We start from the raw sequence: 16,033 nt of genomic DNA, 5'->3' as shown, positions 1-16,033 counted from the left end.
GAAACAAAGCGAATTAACTCGTATGTTCGCAAGATAATTATAAGATTTGATACTTTTATCAATGAGAGGTAGTTGTATGATAAACCGTTTTAAAATATCGCTATCGATAATACCTCAAGAATCTGATCGCGCGCCGATTGTAGAAACCTTTTATCTTGTCAAATAGTTAAAAGGTGCGATGAGGTGGATACGTGCAAATCGATGCATTGCTCAAGCACTGCTTCGAAAGGAAAGTTAATTGTCTATAAACGATCTTTCAGCGAGGTTACCCACGAGTCTAATCAACGTTTAACGGAATTATTCGTTTGCGAGTTATTATCTCCGACGTAATACAATATATCATAATACAGTGCAATACTTGTGAGTTACGCAAAAAAAAGAATACTGACGAGTATTGCTTACAGTCGCCAGTGATGAAGTAATAAATAATTCAAATTTAGTCTACTTCCCTTACAGAAATGTATTACTGACAGTAATAAATTGGCGAGTAATTTAAGTAATATATTACTTATTTTAGTAATTTAAAAGTACTGTTATTAGTACTTTTAAATTAATAAAATAAGTAATATATTACCTAAATTACTCGCCAATTTATTACTGTCAGTAATACATTTCTATAAGGGTTGCTAGGAAAATACATTAATTAATCAAATAAATCCGTGTTTCGACCTTAGATTTAGGTCCTTTTCAAATGAGTCAATTGTAACATAAAAATTAAAATAAACCGTTAATCAAGGAAACACGCCAATCTGAGTTCTTTTCAACAATTCGATAATGAAAAATAACATAAATAAGTACAAAAAGTTAACAAAAATACTCGTTTATCTTATATGTTTCCATTGTCAACAATGTGTAAAAAGCAATTAACTTCTTAACTTCGTTAAGATACAAGAAATTACAGAGAAAACATTCTCAAAAGTTAAAAACATGTATATCATAATCGAACGGATGAGTGACAGTTTCACAAAGAACGAAAGGAAAAGATGGTTTAAACGTCGGGAAAAAAACTGAGATTATAAAAAACACGAAAACGTTCTTTCCCTTGTTAGCAAACATAGTCTTACAATCATTATTTCAATTTCAACATCTCGAATTCTACATTTTAAAAGATCTCACAGACTGGAGTGTTTCCTTGATTAAAGGTCCATTTTAATTTTTATGTTGCATTTGACTCACTTGAAAAAGACCTAGATCTAAGATCGAAACGTTGTGGATTCATTAATAAAGGTATTGTCAGCAAGTTGAATTCGAATTATTTAATACTGGCAAGTTTCTAGAGCGTGAAAATCTTAATTAGGCGATATGAAAAACCAATCTACTGGGTGTGATAAAAACTCATTGTCCATTAGCGAGAGAAGAAATAATATTTTTATCTTTGACCGTTTGAATGTTTTTATCTTTGACCGTGTGAAAATTTAAGTAAACCTAAGTTTCCTGTTTTGAAGTACTTTCAAAAAAGACGTAAGACTGAATTTTATTATTTGAATAAATTTGCGATATGTTAAAGTGTCTGTGCTGACTATTAGCTTTTATTTCGTGGTTAAGATTAAAGCCGATTTAGAATGAATTGAAATCATATTTGAAGTCAAGTGACAAAATTCGTTTGCAACTTTATTTCTATATTAGACATAATATACCTTATCGCACAAACACACTAAAAAGATAATGTTCTTTAAATCAAATTTAGAAGCAATTAAATTAGATATATATTATCAGGAAACTTCAAGAATTCTCTTAACAGCGAGTGGGATTTTAATTTAACTTCGGATCAATCATGAATAGAAACTTGTCGACGCAAGTTATTATAAAATAAAATACACTTTCCTTGTTTTCTTTCATTTCCTTTCTTATTTAATCTCGTATAACTACCAGATATTTAACTCGACATGTTTGTCAGTCACGTGTAAATAAAACATTTTTGTGGCTTCGCAACCGTCACGGTCACCTACTGGTTGTTATTTCAAGGTTCTCTCACAATGTATTAGATCTCATGGAACAATTAACAGCGATGACGACTGAAGCTTCTTAAATATTGCCAATTTGGTGCATTACCTTTCGAGAGTACACCCTGCGTAGACAATACAACGGCTGCAGAAACAGGAATCTTGTTGCAGCAACAGGATAAGATTATCTGCTTTTATCTGAAACATAGATAAAGGAATAAAGCAAAATTCTCATACGCTCATACGTACTTTCATTAATTCTGGCAAAACATGGTATGTGTTGCGAATGTCCAACTATTTATGTCACCACGTTCAGCTACATGTCATTCTTATCAACAATAGTTAGAATATCTTAATAAGTTAGTTCTTGTTAAGTTAAAACGTATTTTCTACATAAATCTAATTTCTTGTAGTGTGCATGATATTTATCTTTCATTTATGTTATAGAGTTAAATTAGGATATTTTTAATAATCCAATAATAAGAGACATGCGTTTGGACATTTTCCAAAACTAAGTTCACCAGATTATGACATTGTAAATATTTTTTTTAGTGGCATATTCTTTATAATTATCTAGATAAAGAAACAACTTCGTTTTGTCTTTATCTAAATTACGTAACGTGAGCTATAGATTTTTAGTGGCAGTGTATAGATATCGGAATGCAGTTGAGATTGCATAGATCAATCAATAGTAGGGCAATACAAAAACTACACCAGAACTATAATTTGAACACATTTAAAAGGAATTTTGTCCGTCATTATATAATATGAATTATATATTTCTTCTATTTTCTTTGATTTTTATTTGCGCATCGATTCCAAACAGAAATATTTTTTGTCAGATTATTATAAAAAATTTGAAGAACTTGCTTTCAAAAAATAAAGATTTATAAATAACAATATAAACATATCGCTTTCATACCGTAATTTTACCTTTTATTTATATCAAAATCAAATGTCATATTTAAGATAAATGTAATTTATAACATGTAATTTATTTTATCTTTATTTCGATCATTTTTAAGTTAAGTGCAACACTTATTATGTACTTAATATATTTAGCGTGTTACATATGTGTTGTATAATTATGTATAATTTTTATTTTACAATGAAATAAAATTTCATAATCAAATTTATCATATAATAAAACATAAATTAATTTTATTCTTTCGACAGGTTTCTCGCTAATTAAATTACATCGAGTTTTTTTTTATTATGAACGTGTGCATAATGAAAAGCACAGACAATAGCAACGGCGAATAGGGCACAGTTCAATATATTAAAGTTAGATTTCGAAACGTTCTTTCCGAGGGAAATTTTCCTCGAAGAGAATGTTTTAGAATGTAGCTTAAAAAGAACACGCAAAGCGCTTTTTGTTAAACATATTGAGCTACTGATAGTTATACCTCTATTCCCTCTTCTGTTCATTTATCCGGGAGTTTGAGGATTAAAAGAGGAATGATGGGCCGCGAGATGCGTTTTGTGGCCGCCTCAGCGTTGGGCAAAATTCCCATACGCAAAAAAACACTTTTCTCCTCGCTTGCGCAACTATCAGACACGCCGACAATCAACGCCGCGTCGCGTCGCGACGCAACGGCGGCGATGGGGGCTTTGCCGAATGAGTCCTCGGTCGCCAGAGAGACGCGCGGTGCGGGAAGGGCTAGACGAGGGGCAAGGGAAGACTTATTGCTCTCGGCGTTCTGTTCGCGATCGCGGGTGGGGCGACGCCGGCAACGACGGCAACGACGGCAAGCCGGGAGACCGGTCGAGATGACAAGATTCTCGCAGTGTCGAATCCTGTCGTTCGTCTCGCATTGTTACGGTGCTCGTATCGTTCGCATTTCGACGTTTTCGACCTCGGAAATAGTGTCCGGCGTCTCGCGTCCACGTTCACGTTTTGATATCGCCGCCGCCGCCGTGGCGCCGTAATCGCGCCCAACTTCACGCCGCGCCGTGTCGCCGTGAAGGTGTCGTTTGCGCGCGTATTTGTGTCTCCTCGTTTCTCCGCGTGGGACAGTGCGACGACCGTCTATCCGTGACTTTTACCGCTCATCACAGGGTAATCCACGCCAGTTCTCGCGTTAGTTTGCGTGCTCGCGAATCGAGCACCACGTGATAGCCGTCGTTGCTGAAAATCGAGAGTCGTCTCTTCGCGCGTTTGTCGCGCTGCGTATCACCGAATTCGGAAGCCGCGCACACCTTCCCGTCCTCCTCGAGCGGCGCGATCCTCACCGCGTCACCTTTTACGGCTCTCTCTCTTTCTCTCTCTCTCTCTCTCTCTCTTTCTCTCTCTTTCTTTCTTTCTCGTTTTTACGTCACGCGTGTCAGCAAATCGTTTCGGGGAACGCTATCGATCGGCATCGCCGGAAGATCTCATTTCCGTCGCTCCTCACGTCGTCGTCGCCGGAAGAAAGAGAATTCAACGAAAACTGAGTGACCATGGAGGACGGAGTCCGCTACAACGCGCCGCATTCAAGCCGGAATCCGGAGGCCAGACAGGCCCGTCAATTGCCCGTCATCGTCAACGCGGGTGACAAAACCTCCAGTAAACTGTCCGGAGATAGGCCAGTCAACGTCGCGCAAGTTCATCTGATGCAGGTAAGCTTACGTAATTCTATACTCTCTATTGGCGCGCGCGGCGCGTCGACGGCCCATATTTGTGGCGCGCCAGCCGGCGCGGATTGCAGAAGAGGGCGAGTGAAGCGGGGTCGAGGGAGGGACGGGAGACAACTCGGCAAGAACGGCGGCGGAGTCGTTCAACCCTTCCTCGCAGGCCGAAGACTGTACTGCAGCGGCGGCGGCGACGGCAGCGGAGGGGTCGAAACCCCGTCGCTCCGGTAAACTATCGATTCGCGATCGATTCCCGTCGCATCCGCGTGACGCTAAACGCAAATCTGAAATAGGCGTCGAACCTAATGCACGATAAAAATCATAAGCAATAACAAGGAACGACAGAGAAGAACAAACGGTACACTATGTTAAATAAGGAAAATTATATCAAATTATATTAACGTTCATCGTTCAACATATTAAACTGCTGTTTCTTATTCCCTGTTGCTTCTCGTTATGCATTAAGCATCAACGAGCGGTATGTACGTCAAAAGCGCATCTCCCTTTTTTCCCCTCGCATACACGTACCTCGCTGTTTACCTTGCCTTTATCCTTCGCATACTTCTGTACTACATTGATCTTACAATTGGTACAAATATTGTTACGTCGGTACAGACGCGCGGTCGCTCTGTACAGAGGAGGGGGGGGGGAGATTTTTATTAACATGACCACGTGCGTGTAACTCTTGTTCGATATCCCTCTTTTATTTTTGCATTCTGCGATTATAATTCTTTTTAACGATATAATGTGTTACGAATGACTTGAGATTGTATAGAATACAATTGTGTTTTATATGATTGCAATTAATTTTTTCTCATTTGCTTTATTTAAATTAAATTGGAATATAAATCACACACAGACGAATTAATGTGATTGATAAAAAAGAGCTAGTTTATAGAATTATTATTAATATTAAATTTAATATTATTAAATAGAAATTATTTAATACATTTTTAAACAGAAAATTAATATTATTAAATGGAATTATTAAACTGAGAGGATATTTCATTATATCGTACGATATCGTACGATACGATAATCTATTTTTGCGTGTGTTAAAAGAGCAGAAAATTTATTTGAAAATAATTTTTGATTAAAATTGATTAAAATTTACTTAAAATTAGATTTCATTGTTTTAAAATACTGATGCTCATGAGAATCTTAAAAACTGTAAAGAATTTATTGCGAAAAATAACTTCTTGATTAGAATACGAATCTGGATCTCTCTACATTCCGTGCAAGCACCTTATTTTTCGCAGCAATAAATTCTTTAGATTTTTAATATGCTCATGAACATTGACATTAAATTGCTCAACAGCTTAATTGGTGTTATTATTATTATTAAAAATTATAGAATTGTTATTTTAAGAAATTAAATACTCGAAGATCTCAATTTGTCGAACAAATGTTTAATGATCTCTTATCTAATAGGCATAGTGATAAGCTTCGTTCCACTAAATGATCATTAACGTAATGAATATTAAATCACTCAATCATTAGAGTGATGATTATTAAACTACTTTTTGTGTGCTTAAATTATTAATACTTCTTAGACTTCTTAGACTAATCGTCCGTTTAAGTTATCAATACAAATTTTAAGAATGTTGATGATATCGCTGATTACTCTCTCTCTCTCTTACTACGTAAATAAATAATTATCTTATCACGTGTGACCTATCTCGACCGTGGAAATTATTTCTGCCATATGCGCATTGACGATACACGATAAAATTTCCGTAGTGTTCAAAAGTCGTGATATCAATGTCATTCATATTTTGATGGTTCGTAATACATTTTTTTATTGAAGGATATTTCAGGATTATAACATATTTTTATTGAGGACATATTTATACTATACTATGGAAAGTAACGGAAACTGAAATGCGTAAGAACACACTAACGCGCAACTTTGTGTTCAGAAAATTTTTGAAAAATGTGGTTCTCTTTGTGCATTGACATTTCCACATCGAGACCCTTGATACAAAGAAAGAAAGCAGAACAAAGGATTTTTTTTTACGAAATTTCATCACAGAAGCCATATATTAAATTTTTCTCGATTCAGTTATTGAAATCCGACATAAATGTTTATTTTGATAATACTGATTACTTATTGATATTTACCACAATACCATTAATATCTCTCAAGTAAAACTTGAAATTCAAGTAAAATTTAAATTGTTTCTCCGGATGTTTGTGTGTGTATGTGTGCATATACAAATGTATTTAATTTTTACATCTAACATAAATTTAAATTTTTATATTTTTCATATATAATATTACGTGTATAATAAAAATAAATATATGTACAATATAATACGCGGAAAGAATTTTGTTGAAATATAGATTTGAAAATAATTATGTTGAACCTGCATTCAAAAAATTATATCGAATGTTTAACTTGGTTGCTAAAATGTCAAAACTGTTTGCAGCATCATTATCATGCTTGGATGTCCTACAAAATTATTTTGATGATTCAAAATAAATAAGTATCTAGCTAAATTTTTAGATACTGCAGTAAATTATTTTTTCCATATATACAACAAAAACGTGTGTGTATATATATATATATATATATATATATATATATATATATATAAATTGATGCAAAATATTTTGCATTAACTAACAAAGTATGCAATGCTTCGCGGCGATCAATATCAGAACTCGTTGATATTGCAGCCGGTAAGGTATTGTAATATCAGAATACTGATTGGTCGTCGAGCACCACCAACGTCACAGTTGGACCGCGAACACCCATTATGCTAATTTATTAATTATCGTTCTTTACAAATTCCACCCTTTCTCTTCGTTTCCCTTTTCGGTGGTCGAATCGCAATGCAATCGCATTCCGTATGCACAGGGATCCCAGATTGCGGATCCTGTTGCATTAGGCATGCTTGTACGTGTGTGCTGAAGTATGCTCGCATTTCTTTTTACGATTGACTGCTGCCAATCGAAGGTCGACAAAAACGGAGTTGTATTTCGCTGAAGTGGATCGGTTGTTATGCCAGCTAACGTTGTTTGAAACGCAAGCACACTTTAGCACACACATACATATTATGTGAACAGGATCAGCAACCTGGATCTCTGGATACGCACGATGCACGTACATAAAACAAAACACTAACGCAAAAATGTTGTTTAAATGAGAACATTTTATATCCATGCCTACGATTGATCAAATCGCATGACACAACCATTGACGGATCATTTCGCGATATGTCATGATATTTCGTCGTAAAGTAACCAAAATTTCGTCAGAACGTTACAAGTGGAGTATCTGCATCGTCGAATGTTTCATGAAAATCCGATAATAAATTCATCTAAATCTTGCAATCATAAGATTGTTTCATTTTAAAATCTATGATCTGTGAAACTGATAAATGATCACCTCATTAAATATTGCTGTCAGCACTTCCAATGTGTGCGTGTGTACGTGGAAGAAGCTACAGAGATGATATCAAGTCTTCTCATTCCCTAATTTCGAATAAAAAAATAAAGTATTTTTTGCACTTTCTTTTCCTTGAAATATTTAGTGCAGTTTAAAAGTTCGAGAATATTTTTATTCCATTTCCGAACGATTCCCTTAATTCAATCTATACTCGCGCGAACAATGAACTCAACCGCAGATAATTTCCGATTGCACGAGTACGCACGATTCCCAGGCAAATTTTACTTATCTAATCGCCATTATCTTTTTCACAAATTCTCTTACACGTGCAATAAACATTTTGATTTGATAACACGACCAGATACGCGCAAGAAAGCGACGTCTATTTAAGCTGGCACAGCCATTTTAGTACAATCGAATGGAATTCATACAGGAATTGTTTGCTATTTTTTTTTTGCTAATTTTTTTGCTCTATTTACAATTTTTTGCTCCAGCCGTTTCGCTAAAAAATAATAGCTGTGCTAACTTTAATCTTAAGCTAGCGCAGCCATTGTTTTTAGCGAAACGGATGGAACAAAAAAAAATAGCAAATAATTCTTGTATGAGTCGCATTTTATTGTGCGGAAATGGCTATGCCAAATTAACAGACGTACATTGTTACTGCATTTTATTTCACTATTTTGTAAATAAGTAATAAATTAAAAAAAAATTTAATTTAAACTAAAAAATTATAATGTTAGTATTAGAAAAGTACAGATTATTTTACATTATTATTTTATATATTTTATATATTATTTTATATAATAAATTTTATAATGAAAAATATCTTATGATATCCTCAATTTTCTGAAAATCTTGCGAGTGTAAGCGCTTGGCAAAAAATGTATAAGAATATTTTTTTATACGCGTTTGCATATTTTTTTTACAAATTTCAGACGAGTGAAATATGGTTTGCAAACTCGTTTACTCGTAACATTCATCAATATAACAGATTAATATAACAAGTTTCGTGTTAAGTACTAAAGTGTATGTTTATGTGCAATAAATTGTGTGGAAATATTTTCCATGATTAAATATTGATATTAATCTAACGTAGCGCATCCATTTTAAATAGATCTCTCTCAATGGATCTATAACAATATCTGGAGCAATGGATCTTTATCAATATATACAACAGAGATTCATTTTAGATTAAAATATAATTTGTTACTCACCGACACGCGATGCGCAACAGCGGAGTTTTCCACGTCGACCTGTAAAACACAAATAAATATTATTCACATTATAGTAGCGTCCGCAGTAATTAATTTTGCAAAAACTGATTGCGTTACATGCACATTGAGTTTTTATTTATCTTTTTCAAGCACAAATTATTACCTCGTGGTTGCTCCGCCGTTGCCTGATGCCTCCCAGGTCCTCCTCCTCCCTTGTTCCTGTTTGATGTTTCTTTATGGCACTCACGAAAACACTACTATTTAATTTTAGCAATAATCACCTCGACGACACTCTTATTGACGGTGCACGACGATCGCGCGGCATCCTGGACGGCATTCCCGTTGCGCAGTTCTTTACATTGCGACGGGAAGTTAACGCGAAACGACGAAAGCGTTATCCGCATCGACCCATTACCTACGCCGCTGTCGGGGAAGTTAACATGGTAGATGACGAATTTCGAGCACCAGAAAATCGCGCGATCACTTTCACGCCGCGTCGCGCGGTGCAACATAACCTTTCGGTTGGTCGCGGCTGTTGCTACACACAACACACGCGTCTCCGGACGATTATTATGTCCGCGTTCATCACATGCGCTGCTAAACATACGAATTGCGACCGAAAACAAACATCCACGGATTGAAATATGCGATCGACCGACGGGCGATGGATCACTGACGCCGTCGCTAGCGTGACGAGCTTCGGTCGAACGGTGTCTCACGAAATTCGCAATCTACATAACAAGCGCCCGCCCGGTGCACTTGGGAGTACGGTGGTAACCTAACTATCTGATATGAAGATCACATGGCACCTTGCACTTGCACGACACTTTCGATGTGCGTGATGCGCAATTTATTATGCCTCAACAACCCGAAACGGCAAGCGAGCTACGATTCGCGTCACTCGGTACCCGACGGCATGACGTTTGCCAACGAACGACTCTCGAACGATGGAGACGCGCAAACACCTTCACGCGATACATAATCGTTGTTCCGTTGGGCTAGTTGGCCGCATCCGTTGCTAACGCATATCACACGCGCGACTTTAGGCGATTATCTCCGCGTTCTCACGTACTCTGATATACGTATGAATTGAGACCGAAAACAAATAGCTGTGAATCGAAAAATGCGATTGACCGACTGCCGACGGTTAACTGACGCCGTCGCTCTCGCGATGAATTTCGGTCGAACGGATTCTCACGATACTCGTGAGCTAACAACAGATTGCCGGTACAATGGTGAGCACGACGACAATCGGCTTTATAATAAACATCGCGCAGCACCTTGCACGATACTTCCGATGTCGACCGACGCGCAGTTTATTTACACCGTTTACGCCATTAGCAATCAGTGTGGTCATCCTCACGCGACTAGCGCGACCTATTAAGTATGCGCCTAGTTACTAAGCGGTCGCGCTAGTTGTTCGTAAAGATGACCACACTGATTGCTAATGGCGCTAATAAACTCCGCGTCGGTCGACATCGACGACATCGGAAGTATCGTGCAAGGTGCCGCGCGATGTTTATATAAAGCTGATTGTCGTCGTACTCAACATTGTACCGACAATCTGTTGTTAGATCACGAGTATCGTGAGAGTCCGCACGACCGAAATTCATCGCAAGAGCGACGGCGTCAGTGATCCGTCGGCAGTCGGTCGATCGCATTTTTCTATTCGCAGCTATTTGTTTTCGATCTCAATTCATACGTACATCAGAGAACGCCGACATAATAATCGTCCGAAGACGTGCGTGTGGTATGCGTTAGCAACGAATGCCAACCAGCCCAATGAATCAACGGTTATGTATCGCGTGAAGGTGTCCGCGCGTCTCCATCGTTCGAGAGTCGTTCTTTGGCAAACGTCATGCCGTCGGGTACCGAGTGACGCGATCGTAGCTCGCTTGCCGTTTCGCGTTGTTGAGACATAATGAATTGCGCATCACGCACATCGAAAGTGTCGTGCAAGTGCAAGGTGCCGCGCGATCTTCATATCAGGCGGTTAGGTTACCGCCGTACTTCTAAGCGCACCGGGCGGCACTCGTTATGTAGATTGCGAATTTCGTGAGACACCGTTCGACCGAAGCTCGTCACGCTAGCGACGGCGTTAGTGATCCATCGCCCGTCGGTCGATCGCATATTTCAATCCGCGGCTGTTTGTTTTCGGTTTCAATTCGTATGTTTACCAGCGCACGTGATGAACGCGGACATAATCGTCCGGAGACGCGTGTGTTGTGTGTTAGTAACGACCGCGGCCAGCCGAAAGGTTATGTATGTTACACCGCGCGGCGCGGCGTGACAGTGATCGCGCGATCCTCTGGTGCTTGAAATTCGTCGTCTACCGCATTAACTTTCCCGACAGCGGCGTAGGTGATGGGTCGATGTAGATAACGCTTTCGTCGTTTCGCGTTAACTTCCCGTTGTCGCAATGTAATGAACGTCGTGCACGGGAATCCCGTCTAGGATGTCGCGCCATTGTCGTGTATCGTCAACGAGAGTGTCGCCTAGGTGTCACGCGATCGTCGAAATGATTATTGCTAAAACTAAGTAGTAGTGTTTTCGTGAGTGCCATAACAAAGCATCAAGCAGGAACGAGGGAGGAGGAGGACCTGGGAGGCAGCAGGCAACGGCGGAGCAACCACGAGGTAATAATTTGTGCTTGAAAAAGATGAATAACAACTCAATGTGCATGTAACGTAATCAGGTTTTGCAATGTTAATTACTGTGGACGCTGCTATAATGTGAATAATATTTATTTGTGTTTTACAGGTCGACGTGGAAAACTCTGCTGCTGCGCAGCGTGTGTCGGTGAGTGACAAATTATATTTTATCTAGTAATGAATCTTTGTTGAGTATATTAATAGAGATCTATTGCTTCAGATATTGTTAGAGATCTATTGATGGAGATCTATTTAAAATGGATACGCTACTCTAGATTAATATCAATATTTGTCGATTTATCAATAATCTTGGAAAGTATTTCCATTCAACAATTTATTGCATGTAAATATACATATACACTTCAGTACGTAACACGAAACTTGTTACATTAATCTGTTAGCGCGTATTTTGTCGAACGTTACGAGAAAACGAGTTCACAAACTATATTTCACTCATCTGAAATTTGTAAAAAAAATATGCAAACGCGTATAAAAAAATATTCTTATGCACTTTTTGCCAAGCGCTTATACTCGCATGATTTTCAGAAAATTGAGAATATTATGAGATATTTTTTATTATAAAATTTATTATATAAAATAATATATAAAATATATAAAATTATAATATAAAATAATTTGCATTTTTCAAGTACTTTTATTATAATTTTTGAGTTCAAATTAAATTAAATTAAATTTTTGAACTTATTTACAAAATAGTGAAATAAAATGCAGTAAGATTGTACGTTTATTAATCTAGTATAGCCATTTCCGCACAATTAAATGATATAGAAATTATTTGCTACTTTTTGCTCTATTTACGATTTTTTAGCGAAACGGCTGGAGCAAATAAATCGTAAATAGAGCAAAAAAATAGCAAATAATTCCTGTACAAGTCGCATTTGATTGTGTTAAAATGGCTGTGCCAGCTCAATAAACGTAAGAAAGCGCGTTTCCTCGAAGCTTGTAATCTCGGAAGCAAAAGATATGTTTGAAGAGATTGACGTATCGCGTGAGTGATTTAATTCGGATAATAAATCACGCGTTGGTATATGTCAACAGATATATGTACAGAAAATATTAAAATTCTTATAAGCTGTAAATTCTTTGGCTTTGAAATGGATCTCCTACTCGATAATGCCGAAGGATTATTTTGCTTATTAATTTTTGGCTATATTGATTTTCAACATTAAATATCTTAATTTATAATTTTCATCTAAAATTATTCCGCTGAAGACAATTTAAAATTAATTGATAAATTGTTATATGCAAGCCTAAAAATTGTAAATTTGTTTAAAAAGAAGGTTAAGTGTTAAACTCGTTCAGAAATCTAAAGATAAAATCTAGAGATTAAACAATCTTTATAAATTGAAAATACTTGTTGCATATCTTCGCAAAGAAAAAAATTCTATGACACTAATTCCCTTCTAAATTTGTTATTTAACGTGTTATTCACCATATTATTTTATTTTATAATCATGTATCGTGATTTTTCAAGGGAAAATTTCATATACAATTTATCAGAATAATTTATATAAAAAATATATTAAATAAGACATTTAAATTAATAATATTTTATCTGTTATTTAATCTATTTTTGTGTATACTTTATTATGTATACCATATCATATTTGAGTAAAAGAAGCTAGACATTTTAATGTACGATTTGCATTCAAAACTTGTTTTCTGCACGAGATTTATAATTCGATTTTCTAAATGTTTCTTTTTAAATTCCATCTTTTTTCTTATTTAAATTAGAGCCACACTATACTTTACATATGCTAATCTGCCGACGCTCCAGAAATAAATAACAAGATACTTTTATTTTTTTTGCAGCTATATGTGCAGATTACAAGAAATGAAACATTAAGAAAAACTTGATTTATAGTTAGAAGAAATTCACATTATAATATCGTACGATACGATAATCTATTTTTGTTAAAAGGGCAGCAAATTCCTTTTCAAAACAATTTTTGATTAAAATTGATTAAAATTTACTTAAAATAAGATTTTATTATGTTTTGAAAAATTGGTATCAAAATAGAAGAAAGATTCAATAAAAAGATTTAACGGAGGAAGAGAAAAAATTAAATAATATATATCGATACATGATTATGAAGAAATAATATAATTAATTTGAAAACTTAGTCAAAGTAATATGAAGTTACACCAAAATTTCGTAGCCGAAGAAAATTATACGAGTTTTGTTTTTAGTCATATAATATCTTTCAAACTGTTTTATCTTGTCTTGTGGTCACACTGTCGCCTCGACTAGTGAGCTTTTCTCCTATCGTACACCCACGCATCATTCCATTATTCTTCAAACGATCATTTGCGTCTGGAATGACGTCAAATTTGTGCCTTCTGTATCTCCGAACAACGAGATTGCTTCCAGAGCAATGGCACGGTTATCGATTGAACGTCAAACCAGAGCGTGATAAGCGCAGAGTTGCTTACCTAGTGTTTTGATTGAAAAATATTATCGATACTATTGCTCTCGAGATAATAATTTTGTGACCTGAAAAAGACAACGTTGCAAAGGTGATAACGGCGAATTGAATAATGCTACATTATTGTATAACAGTCTCTGGAAGATTTTGGAATATGCGCATTAAATTTTATATTAAATTTAATCATGTTACACTTCGCGTTAATTTATTCTTGCAAACGCTTCTCTCCGAGAGAGATGATGTCATCTTGGAGGCTGCCGGAGGTATCTTCGTGATATTCGGCATTAATGTACATAAACGATTAAAGCGTCGATGCTTTAATGTATCCTTAATCGTGCTTAAACGTGCCAAACATGTTTGCGCATATTACGCAATATTGAAAATCTCGTGATTCGTGCAGATGCAATGTACACACGCGATAAATGGGATTGGCAAGATGTCACCGGAGAGGAAGAGTGAACGACGACCGATTTCGCATCGCGACAAATAAGATTATCGGCGTCGCCGACGCTATTAAGAGCGTGCTTTCGAACTTTCTTGAATGGTTTATTTTCTTGACGGATCGCGACGAGTCAGCTAATTTGCTATGAACAGACGATAACGGCGGCCGAATATTTTTTCGGATACGAGAGGCAAAGTTTATCTATACAGATACATTTGAAACTACACTAACGCAAACTAACGATCGATCATCCAGTGACTTGAAGAGATTCGTACCATTGGCCGATGATAAGTAACGAAAATATCGAGGGAAAAAGTACGATTAATTTTAGCACGCGTGGGATCTCGTCCAATGATTTGCATAATCTAAATATAATAAGCGTAATCTAAAATGAACGAGTGAGTTTATGTAGCATGTCAAATAAAGAACATCGACATTTATGATTCATGTCACATAATATGTAGGGTTGGGTAGTAATTAGTTAAAAAATGAAAAGTTATAACGAAGTTAAGAAGTTGGTAATTTTTAACTTAACTTGGTAATTTTAAGTGATATAATTTTTAATTAATGATTTTTGAAACACAAACTTTAATTCGTTAACTTTTTTCCTAAAGTAAAAGTTTATCTATATAAAAGAAAATAAATTAAAAGAGAAATGCATTTCTGCATAAACAATATTTCACCATTTGATTTTTAAACTTAATTTACAAATAAAATATTAAAAATTTGATGATTTATTATAATTGTTTTGAGTAACTTTAAAAAATTACGAATTTCTAATTTGACAATGCTTTTCAAAATTAACTTTTAGTTGAGTATTTCTAGTATTTGTATTTCGTCTTTTTTTCTCGTAGCACGCGAAATTGTTTGAAACAACTCAAGAACGTTCGAGATGTTTCGAATTTTTCAGTCAGAAAAAAAAACAGAATTTTTGACGATTCGAAACAGAAATAGACAAATACCAAGACGACAATATATAAAAACAAACTTTAAATATTATAAAAAAACTTGTTAATTAAATAGGCCTATTATGTTTACATATATTTACAAGTAAAACATGAGATTTTTTAAAAATTTGTGTTCCTATTAATGTATTAAATTATTGCATATTATTAATGAGAAATTTATCGGAAATATATTAGGCTGTTACATGGCCTATTTTGAAGTTTCGGCCGGGGCTGAAGTTATAACGGAGATTTTCGTAACATCGGCTGAAGTCGGCATTTGTATTTTTTGCCAATGTTATTCTCGTGTATGTGTATGTGTATATTTTATAATTCCACACGACGATATATTATACGTTATACACGCACGGTCCTCTGGTGTTGCCAACCC

General features: G+C 35.8%; 1 protein-coding gene and 1 long non-coding RNA gene across 4 annotated transcripts in view; one reads left to right on the top strand and one right to left on the bottom strand.

Annotated features, from left to right (window-relative positions):
* Positions 1-886: 886 nt before the first annotated feature.
* LOC105193263 lies at positions 887-10,703 on the bottom strand. The gene is made up of 3 exons (XR_850584.3): positions 9,322-10,703; positions 9,159-9,197; positions 887-2,141 (listed from the first exon to the last, which is right to left on the bottom strand). It is a non-coding gene; the product is annotated as an uncharacterized LOC105193263 (long non-coding RNA).
* LOC105193264 (terminal nucleotidyltransferase 5C) overlaps positions 3,690-16,033 on the top strand; it is a 108,243-nt gene continuing 95,899 nt past the window's right edge. The window contains exons 1-2 of one of the 3 annotated variants that reach the window (XM_011157641.3): positions 3,690-4,541; positions 11,919-11,957. In XM_011157641.3, the coding sequence (XP_011155943.2) occupies positions 4,383-4,541; positions 11,919-11,957 (198 nt within the window). In that variant the 5' untranslated portion in view covers positions 3,690-4,382. Of the gene's footprint in view, positions 4,542-11,368; positions 11,795-11,918; positions 11,958-16,033 lie in introns of those variants that run through there. The other 2 variants (XM_039447158.1, XM_011157642.3) reach the window with 2 other exon arrangements.

The sequence above is a fragment of the Solenopsis invicta genome, chromosome 1 (assembly GCF_016802725.1).
Source record: "Solenopsis invicta isolate M01_SB chromosome 1, UNIL_Sinv_3.0, whole genome shotgun sequence".
NCBI classification, from domain to species: domain Eukaryota; kingdom Metazoa; phylum Arthropoda; class Insecta; order Hymenoptera; family Formicidae; genus Solenopsis; species Solenopsis invicta.
Note: the sequence above shows the minus strand (reverse complement) of the source record. Positions and strands in the feature narration are given on the sequence as shown.